The sequence below is a fragment of the Nematolebias whitei genome, chromosome 12 (assembly GCF_014905685.2).
Source record: "Nematolebias whitei isolate Nwh7 chromosome 12, NemWhi1, whole genome shotgun sequence".
Classification (NCBI taxonomy): Eukaryota; Metazoa; Chordata; class Actinopteri; order Cyprinodontiformes; family Rivulidae; genus Nematolebias; species Nematolebias whitei.
In genome coordinates this window covers 32449108-32459587 of record NC_056509.1, presented here as the reverse complement: position 1 = coordinate 32459587, position 10480 = coordinate 32449108, and the positions used below count along the sequence as shown (strand labels likewise).

The 10480-nt window shown below is 41.8% G+C and overlaps 1 protein-coding gene across 2 annotated transcripts in view; it reads right to left on the bottom strand.

The window, feature by feature from the left end:
* Window positions 1-584: 584 nt before the first annotated feature.
* zc3h14 (zinc finger CCCH-type containing 14) overlaps window positions 585-10480 on the bottom strand; it is a 13035-nt gene continuing 3139 nt past the window's right edge. Inside the window, exons 7-17 of one of the 2 annotated variants that reach the window (XM_037685435.1) lie at window positions 9180-9343; window positions 8959-9059; window positions 8524-8682; window positions 8352-8420; window positions 7773-7911; window positions 7492-7697; window positions 7251-7389; window positions 7025-7164; window positions 3215-3297; window positions 3023-3129; window positions 585-711 (exon numbers count right to left, since the gene is read on the bottom strand). In XM_037685435.1, coding sequence (XP_037541363.1) covers window positions 708-711; window positions 3023-3129; window positions 3215-3297; window positions 7025-7164; window positions 7251-7389; window positions 7492-7697; window positions 7773-7911; window positions 8352-8420; window positions 8524-8682; window positions 8959-9059; window positions 9180-9343 — 1311 coding nt within the window. In that variant the 3' untranslated portion in view covers window positions 585-707. The remainder of the gene's footprint in view (window positions 712-3022; window positions 3130-3214; window positions 3298-7024; window positions 7165-7250; window positions 7390-7491; window positions 7698-7772; window positions 7912-8351; window positions 8421-8523; window positions 8683-8958; window positions 9060-9179; window positions 9344-10480) is intronic. The other variant, XM_037685436.1, reaches the window with a different exon arrangement.

Below are 10480 nucleotides of genomic sequence, written 5' to 3'. Positions count from 1 at the left end.
TATTCTGAATAAAATATTAGATGTTGGCGCCTCCACATCATTGCATTCAGATTTTATTCACAATTTGTTTAGTGTCCCAACTTTTTTGGAATCTGGTTTGTACATTTTATACAATGCACTAATTCTTTCAGAATTAGGATTTTAGCTGTTCATAAATTGGGAATAATATTAAAACTGTAAAAGTTGTGCTCAAAAATGTATTTATTTTTACAGTTTAGTCACATTAAAGAATTTTGTTTTAAGGCGCCCATGAGTGTCTAAAATAAAGATGAATGCTTTGCATAAACACTTTGAAGTGTAACAGAAAAAGTAACTAATTAATGTTAGCAGCATTCAATTATCTATTATTGTACAGTCTTGCATGGGTTGTACAAAACTTATCCTCAAGTAAAAGATTGTTTTAATTTAAGAGTGACCAGTTCTTTTGTTTATATACAAAATTAAACAAGACGGTGACTGTTCCTCGACAAACACATCTTAAAATAACAGAAGACAAAGGAAAGTATCAGTGTTGAGTCTTTAATAATCAGAGATCATCAGCAAAAACTCAACCTTCACTTTACAAAACACTTAAAATCCAGTCCAGATAGTACATTAAAGGAAATTATAAAGTTGTGTTTACTGACAGTATTCCAACAACACAGATTAAGAACGTCTCCAACAGCTTCACGTGTTCACCAGACTTCAGTCAGACTGTCACGACTCAGTTAGCTGTGAGAGACAAAGTCTAGTGAGTGAGTGCAACATTTACATCAATTAAAGGCAGAATCAGTGCAGAAATATAACTTCTAGGTCAACAGAGCAGTAAATGTAAAAATTAGGTGAAGTTGTACATCAGTAATGCTTTGCTGTAGAATTTATACTTTGTTTTAAAATAAAGAGAATAAAGTGATCAACGTGAGCCTTTTGAGATGAGATCCTGTTAATGTGTTCAAACATCAAGCAGACAGCAAGATGCAGAAACACCAACTACAATTACAACTGCTTTAAAAGTGAGCTTTGCACACCAGAGGTAGACCCTTGTTGTGAGAAACAAGTCAAATACTTGCAATAGTTGTGATCACACAATGAGAACAGTTTCTTGAGACTAAATGTGTTGTCCTGTAGCTCTTGAGCTTCATCATAACAGCTACCGTGGTGCTTAAAAGTTTGTGAAGACTTGAATTTTCTGCATAAATAATTGCTCCCCTAAATGCTCCCCAGGTGCTCAATAGCTGCTCACTGCTCCACCTGGGTGTATCCGATGCCGTTAAATGCACAGAACCAATTTCGCCATTGTATGGGAACATACAATGGTGACAACATATAGCACTTAACTCAAATTAAATATGACCTAAAACATCATCAGATTTTCACACAAGTCGTAAAAGTAGAAAAGAGAACCCAGTTAAACAAATGAGACAAATTTATAATACTTGGTCATTTATTTATTGAGGAAAATGATCCATTATTACATATTTGTGAGTGGTAAAAGTGTGTGAATCTTTGCTTTCAGTATCTGATGTGACCCCCATGTGCAGCAATAACTTAACTGAACGTTTCCAGTAACTGTTGATCAGCCCTGCAGTAGGAATTTTATCCATTCCTCTGTACAGAACAGCTTCAACTCTGGATGTTGGTGGTTTCCTCACATTAACTGCTGCTTCAGGTCCTTCCACAACATCTGGATTGGATTAAGATCAGGACTTTGACTTGTTCAGTCCTAAACATGAACTTCTTCTTGAACCATTCTTTGGTAGAACCACGTGTGTGTTTTGGGTCATCGTCTTGCAGCATGACCCACCTTCTCTTCAGATTCAGTTCATGGACAGATGTCCTGACATTTTCCTTTACAATTCTCTGATATAATTCAGAATTCATTGTTCCATCAATGATGGCAAGCTGTCCTGGCCCAGATGCAGCAGAACAGGCTCAAACCATGATACTACCACCACCATGTTTCACAGATGGGATAAGGTTCTTATGCAGGAATGCAGAGTTTTTCATTCTGCAAACAGAACACTTTTCATTTAAACCAACAAGTTCTAGTTTGGTCTCATCCGTCCACAAAACATTCTTCCAACAGTCTTCTGGTTTGTCCACGTGATCTTTATCAAACTGCAGACGAGCAGCAATGTTCTTTTTGGAGAGCAGTGGCTTCTCCTTCAACCCTGTCATGACCCATTGTTGTTCATTGTTCTCCTCATGGTGGACTCATGAACATCAACATCAGTCAATGTGACATCACAGACTATTGTTGTACAGACTATTGTTGTACAGACACATGTTGCTCTTGGAGTGATCTTTGCTGGTCGACCACTCCAGGGGAGGGTATGGACATGAATTTCCACCATTTGTACACAATCTGTCTGACTGTGGATTGGTGCAGTCCAAACTCTTTACAGATGGTTTTGTAACATTTTCCAGTTTGATGAGCATCAACAACTCTTTTTCTGAGCTCCTCAGAATCTCCTGTTTCTGACATGATACACTTCCACACACATGTTGTGAAGAGCAGACTGATAGATCCTGTTCTTTAAATCAAACGGGGTGTCCACTCACACCTGATCATCATCCCATTGATTGACAACACCTGACTCTAATTTCACCTTCAAATTAACTGTTAATCCTGGAGGTTCACATACTGCTGCCACTCACAAACATGTAATATTGGATAATTTTCCTCAATAAATAAATGACCAAGTATAATATGTTTGTATCTTTTGCTTAACTGGGTTCTCTTGGTCTACTTTTAGGACTTGTGTGAAAATCTGATAATGTTTTAGGTCATATTTATGCATAAATAAATACAACTCTGAAGGGTTCATAAACTTTCAAGCACCACTATATGTTGATCTTCCAATACAACAAAGTCTTTCAACCTCGTGGATTTGCTTAAAACAGATTTCAGTTATTTGAACAATTTAGTTTAGTTTCTATCGCAGCTTCATCAGCGGGTTATGTTGAAATACAGGAAAATTGATAAACTTCACCACTTCATTGAAACAAACGTGTGATTTCTCCTTGACGTCGATGTGCTTACCTGCTCTGTGCTTTTGTCCACTTCAGGGCGTGTCGGGGAGGCACGGCTGTAGTTGGATGGTAGAAGGTGCAACCGGCTCGTTTGCACTGTGTTGCAAAGCGGCAAGGCTGGACAGAAGGACAAGTAAAAGTTAGATTTGTTCAGGGTTTAAACACAGTGGGTGAAAAAGTGGACATGCAGAGCTACTTCTACCTTTGGGTGATAAAATGAACAGTCCATCTTCTTGCAATCTGGGAAGAAGCGACATACACTTGTAGTCTGCGCTGGCTGCACTGCTGTAAACAGATAAATTAGAGGGAAGACGTGTTCAAATTAGAATGACTCATTTTCTCTGACAAAGAAGAAACATGTGCAGCAGAATCAGGTGGGTTTGCTTTAAATTAGTCTACTGACAAAATCCTATTTTACTCCACAACCTGGAATTTTTAACTAATTAATTTTCAAGCTTCTCTAGTTAGATACTTTTAAGTGAACATTTTCGTCTGCTGCCACCATAATCAGATCTGTCTGGAACCAAACAGTGAGGAAGAGGTGATCACCCACACCTGGTGAAGACCACAACGACTGTAGGGGCAGAGGAAACCCTAACATGGAAGCCAGGACATTCAGTGAGTTGGATCAGATGGCGGGGGAAGATGCTGGACAGACACTGGTAGACCCAAACGTGTAGTGAGGGTTTGCTGGGAACGCCTGGCAGAAGAACCCATCAGAAAGAGCTTCAACTCGCACCTCCGGGAGAGCTTTAACCGCATCCCAGCTGAGGCGAAGGACATCGAGTCTGAGTGGGCCATGTTCCGTGACTCAATTGTTGAGGTGGCTGCCTTGAGATGTGGCTGCAAGGTTGTCAATGCTTCTTGTGGTGGCCATCCTTGAACTCGGTGGTGGACACCTCAGGTTAGGGAGGCTGTCAAGCTGAAGAAAGAGTCCTATCAGTCCTTGTTGACTGGTGGGACTCGGGAGGCAGCTGAGGAGTACCGGAGGGCCAAGCGGTCCACAGCTTTGGTCGTTGTTGACGCAAAAGCTCAGATGTCGGGGGAGTTTGACGAGGCCTTGGATAAAGACTCTAGGTCGACTCTGAGAAGATTCTAGCAAATCATCAGGTGGTTGAGGAGGGGGAAGCAGCACTTTACTAACACTGTGTTTAGTGAAGCTGGGGTGCTGTTGACCTCAACCAGTGATGTCATCGAGAGGTGGAAGGAATACTTCTCGGACCTTCTCAATCCCACCAGCACTTCTTCCATGGAGGAAGCGGAATCGGGGGACTTTGGGGTTGGTCTGTCCATAACCATAGCCAAGGTCGCCAAGGTAGTTAAAAACCTTTGCGGCGGCAGGGCTCTGGGGGTAGATGAGATTCACCCTGATTTCCTTAAGGCTCTGGATGTTGTGGGGCTGTCTTGGTTGACACACCTTTGCAACGTCGCGTGGACATCGGGAGCAGTGCCACTGGATTGGCAGACTGGGGTGATGGTTCCCCTCTTCAAAAGGGGGACCGGAGGGTATGCTCTAATTATAGGGGCATCACTCTCCTTAGCCTCCCTGGTAAGGTCTATTCAGGGGTACTGGAGAAGTGAGTTTGATCGTTGGTCGAACCTCAGATCCAGGAGGAACAATGTGGATTCCATCCTGGCCGTGGAACACTGGACTAGCTCTTTACCCTCACTAGGGTCCTCGAGGGGTCGTGGAAGTTTGCCCATAAAGTCTGCATGTGTTTTGTGGACTTGGAGAAGGCGTTTGACCGCGTTTCTTGGGGTACACTGTGGGGGTGGTCCGTGAGTATGGGATTGGGGGCTTGTTGCTACAGGCTGTTCCATCCCTATCCCTATCCGACCGGTAGTGTCAGACCCCTTCAGGGTGGGAGTTTGACTCTGCCGAAGCAGGCCGTTGTCCCAGATTCTGTTCATAACTTTTATAGACAGGATTTCTCGGTACAGCCAGGGGGCAGGGGGAGTCTGGTTCGGTGGCCTCAGGATTCCTTTTCTGCCATTTGCAGATGATGTGGTCCTGTTGGCGTCATCGTGCCATGATCTTCAGCTCTCACTGGAGTGGTTCACAGCAGAGTGTGAAGCAGTTGGGATGAGAATCAGCACCTCCACATCTGAGGCCATGGTCCTGAACCTGAAAAGGGTGGATTGCTCTCTTCAGGTCGAGGTTCTGCCTCAAGTAGAGGAGTTAAAGTATCTCAGGGTTTTGTTTATGAGTGAGGGAAGAATGGAGCGTGAGATCGACAGATGGATTGGTGCAGCATCTGCAGTATTGCAGACTCTGTGCCGGTCCGTTGTGGTGAAGAGGGAGCTGAGCTGCAAGTCAAAGCTTTCTGTCAAATTCAGAACTGAATTCAAAATCTTACTTCTAACCTACAAAGCTCTCATCAACCTAGCTCGTCTTATATTATAGATCTTATTTTCCTAACAGAGCACTTAGCTCTCAGACTGCAGGCTTACTTGCGGTTCCTAAAGTTTCCAAAAGCAGAATGAGAGGAAGATCTTTCAGTTATCAGGCTCCTCTCTTGTGGAACCAACTTCCAGTTTCTGTCCATGAGGCTGACTCATTGTCCAGTTTTAAGACTGGGCTTAAGACTTTCCTTTTTAATAAATCCTATAGTTAAGGTTGGCTTGTTATGCTGCTATAGGCTTAGACTACTGGAGGACAAATTGACCTCATTTCTTAAAATGAATTGTTACAATTCAATAGTTTTCATTTGATACTATTTCTATCTTAACATGCGATTCTTGACCTGCCATTGTGTATCTGTTCCTCCTTCCTGTTCCTCTCAAACCCAGCCGATCGAAGAAGATGGCCGCTTGTCCTGAGCCTGATTCTGCTAAAGGTTTCTTCTTCATGAGGGAGTTTTTCCTTTCCACTGTCGCATTCATGCTTGCTCAAGATGAAGAGTCTGTCAAGAGGTTAAACTCAAAGCAGTCTGCTCCTTAGATAACTAATGTTATTAACTTACTTTATATATATATATATATATATATGATTATTTCTGTTCAGTGCCCTGAGACGACTTCTGTTGTGACTTGGCACTATATAAATAAATAAATAAATACTGGTCAATCTACGTTCCTACTCTCACCTGTGGTTATGAATTCTGGGTAGTGACCAAAAGAATGAGATTGTGGATACAGGCGGTTAAAATGAGTTTCCTCTGCTGGGTAGCTGGACTCTCCCTTAGAGATAGGGTGAGAAGTTCAGTTATCCGGGAGAGACTCGGAGTAGAACCACTGCTCCTCCACATTGAGAGGAGCCAGTTGAGGTGGTTTGGGCACCTGGTAAGGATGCTTCCAGAGCGCCTCCGTAGGGAGGTGCTTTGGGCATGTCTGACTGGGAGGAGACCTCGCGGAAGACCGCTGGAGAGACTATGACTCTTGGTTGGCCAGGGAACGCCTTGGGGTCCCCACAGAAGAGCTGGAAGATGTGGCTGTGGAAAGAGATGTCTGGGCCTCCCTGCTCAAGCTGTTGCCCCCGTGACCCGACTTCAGAATAAGTGGAATATGGATGGATGGATTCCTTTTTTCCTAAAAACTACAGCTACCTGCAAACATAAAGCCAAACTAGGCCTGAAGACTTGGTCATTAGCACAATTCTTGTGAGTCAGTAAGTTCTGTAAAACTGAGCTTTCATTGAGGAAGTTTTTATTATGTTCACCTAATCTAGCTGTTTTTTGTGACTTTTTTTTAGCCATCTTATTTGTAAAACACACATATGTATATATATATATATATATATATATATATATGTAGGTCTTTTTATAACTCTATTGTTGTTGCTGTTGTCCATTGTTGTCATAATTCTTTGTTGAAATCAGGTCTCTCTTGTAAATAAGTCCTCGGGGCTCAATGGGATTTACATGTCTAAATAAAGGTTGAATGAAACCTTAGTTATGCCAGAATCTAATTAATGAACATTATTCATAATAACAGTAGATAAAAAGAGAAGTCAAGTTAACTTGTTTTAAAACGGTCACAAAAAAAGGCACGAGAAGTGAGAGTTTAAAGTTACCTGGTCTGAGTGGAGGAGCGGCGCTGCCTCTACGGCTGACGTGAGTAAAGGGACAGTCTGGTTTTGTACACCGAGCATCATATTTACAGTTAGGGTGCACAAACAGGCATTTATCCCCAAACATACAATTGGGAAAAGTCCTAAAGAAAAACAAAAAGCATGAAATCTCAACTGAAACTGGATTTTTTGTTTTTTTTAAAGTGGCATTTCAAAGCCAGGTACTAACTTGCACTGGGTTGTTGGGTGATGGTACAGACACTCATCTCCACTTTTACACACTGGCCAGAACTTGCAGCGCTCCATAACCTTCTGTTTCTTGATGAGAACAGCGTCCTCCTCTTCCATCTCAACAACCATCCCTTCATCTGTCAAAGAGGGCAGAATGTAATAAATATAAAAATGTTTAAAACATAGTTTAATATTATATATATATAATGGGGTTTGTTCAAGAATAAATTAAACATTACCTTCTGATGATGCTGGCATTGGCTGTAATCTGTGCAGGACGCTGACTTTAGACTCTCTGTGGACATTCCCAGCAGCCTCTGTGACCTTTGTGTGTGGTCTCACATCATCCAGCTCCATGTCTCCATCTGTAAGGTTACCCAGTGGGCTTGGTACTCCATCTAAGGTCACTATGAACTTTGGGCTGGATGAGGAGTCAACTCCCTCCCTACAAACATGACAAACAGTGTGAACAACTGGCATCTAATGAATCAGTCAACAAAATATGCAAATGTGCGAGTACCTGGCCTGGACAGTGCGAAGCAATGCAGACTGGACCTGCTGTGGATTTCTGACAGAAGTGTCTTCGATTACGGGTCGACTCATTATGAAGGAGCGCGTATCAAATGGCTTTGGCTCACCCCCAGCAGCTGCTTCAACATCTAAAACAAAAGCATATGCAGTACATAAATCAGGAATTTAAAAGCAGATTTTTAATATAGATGCTTAAATTTCTTAGTGTGAGACAATGGGGGGAAAAGCTAATATTTTTTATATTATTTACTTTTCTCTCTCTTATATTTCAATACTTTTTATTTTATCCAAATAGATTTTTTTTATTGTATTGTACAGGTTATTGGTCACATTAAAAAGGTGGACTTGTTTATTTTTCTCATTTGTTAACATAAAAACCTGGTCTTTTAACAGAGATATATTTTATATTCACTGTATAAACCCTGTATTCATTCCTACAAGGCTAAAGGTGATAAAGTTGGTCTAAAATAACATGGAAGGATTTCTTTTTTCCTAAAAACTGCAGCTACCTACAAACATAAAGCTAGGTTTGAATTTTGTTCAAGTCAAATGAAGCTAACAGACTCACCATACTCGCTCTGCTCTCTTCTATCGCTGCTCTCTAACTGAAGGCGTGAAGCTAACGATCTGGTTGGAGCTGGAAGATAAAACAAAAAAATTGAGGAAATGATGGAAGTTAATCATCTTGGTGAATAATTCTATTACTGACATTCAAGGTAATTTGCTTTTTATATATATACGTGTTGTTCTGGAGGCAGGTAGTTCTGCAGTGGGGTACGTCTGCACCCGAGGGGCCAGGTTGTGCAGGTGCTCCTGAACTAGTTGGATGGCTGCAGTCATCTCTTCACTGCTGGCCAAGCGAGTGCGAGGGGCCACAGGAACTGTCTGTCTCTGAGGCACTGCAGGGCAAAATTAACAAAACAAAGAAAATAACTAGGATTCATTTTCTGAAGTCCTTTAGAACAGAAGCTTGTTGCCAAAGGCATAAAAACATTTTAAAAAGCAAAAAAATCAACCAGATCAACCTCTGGCATAAATAACACAAGAACTTCTAAGGACAACAAACACGAAGGTAGCAGCACAAAATTCAGGAGCATTGCTTTATCTTTACTTTTTTGTAAGATAACCCTAAAAGCTGATTTTCCTGGCTAAATGTACATTCGTAGGAAACATACTTGTTGCGTAGGTAGTAGTTTTGGTGATTGAGTCCTGTGCCTCAGAGATGGCCTTCAGGATCAGGTTTCTGTTGGCTTGCTTGGCTGGTGGGAGAGTAGGTCTGAAATAAATCCAACCAGACAAGACATATGAATAAAAGATTAAGTAGAAAACATTTTAAAAAAAAAACATACTATAGTGAATACTGAAACAAAATAAGATGTAGGATCTTAACACTGACTTTCGTTCTGGTTTGGATGGGAGCGACACTCTACTGGACAGGCCTTTGGCGCCATAACTCGTCTCCTCCTCTTCTGCATCGTCGCTGTCCTCATCTGCAGCTTGGTTCACTCGAACAACAGAGCTCGCTACTGGCGCCTTTCGCTTCCGTGACATTTCTTCCTGCTGTGCAAAACAAACTAAACGTGAATATTATGGACTCTCCAACACAAAGCTCAAACACAAGGACTGAAACGGAGCATGAAGGAAAAATACTGTAATGTGGAAAATATCACGTCACCCCTTATTGTTCAGTACTTACAAAGAGCCAAAGCTTTATCAGAATCAGAATAAACTTTATTGGCATTGCACCAAGATACAACGAGAATATGTACGTACAGTCGTCTGAAAGATGGGCGGAGTGCACGAAGCTGCGGCTATTAAATAGCGTGGCCTTCTTATTCTTATTCAGAATAATATTTTGCTTAGATGAGAAAAGGGAAGAAAACATGAGGAGAGATGGTATAAAAAAAAGATCTCTCACACCGTGTCCTAGACAGGGCATGATTTGAGGCATCAAAAAAACGTACCACAGCAAAGCAACATAAACAGACGTTATATATTTACATATAGGCGGTGAAAACATTGAATTTTTAAGGGAAAGTCGTAGCATAGTCCAGAGCCCCCCTCAGCCATTGTCCAGATAAGAGGTGACGTTCATCTTCAGCTCAGTTGAGGTTCTGTTATATGTCCACGGCCTTGGGGAAGGGAGGGGTGAGGAAACAGTCAAAGCATCTTTGTTGTTTTCAAAACATTCCAGGAGGAGTTGAGATAAGTCCGGCATCAAGGCCACAGTTTGGGTCAGGCAGAACTCATGAATTGTTGTTTCTGCCTTTTTAAAGTTTCGCTGGTACATATTCTCTGATGGAACTCCAAAACAGCCGAATTGATCCTTTACGCCAAAAGTCGAGCTCACAGCTTCTCCAAGATTATTCCCACCATTCATGAGTACTGCCAGTGAGTTCAGTCCTGATAACAGCTGCTCCAGCTCCCTGCTGCAGCTCTCCAAATTCAGTCTGAGCACTGTCGAGCTTCGACACATCCACACGAATTTGGAGACAATCCAGAATTCGCCAAATGGCAAAATAACCAGTTGTCATCATGAATCCAATTTGTTTCCGTCAAGGTAAGAGGGTCCTCCTTACCCTGACTCCTGTCGGGAGAAGTTGATCAATTTTGTTGAGACCAGCTGATCCTTCGAATTAAGAGGTATGCAGAAGAAAAAAAAGAAGAAGATGCTTTTTAAGGGTTCCCAGGACAAAA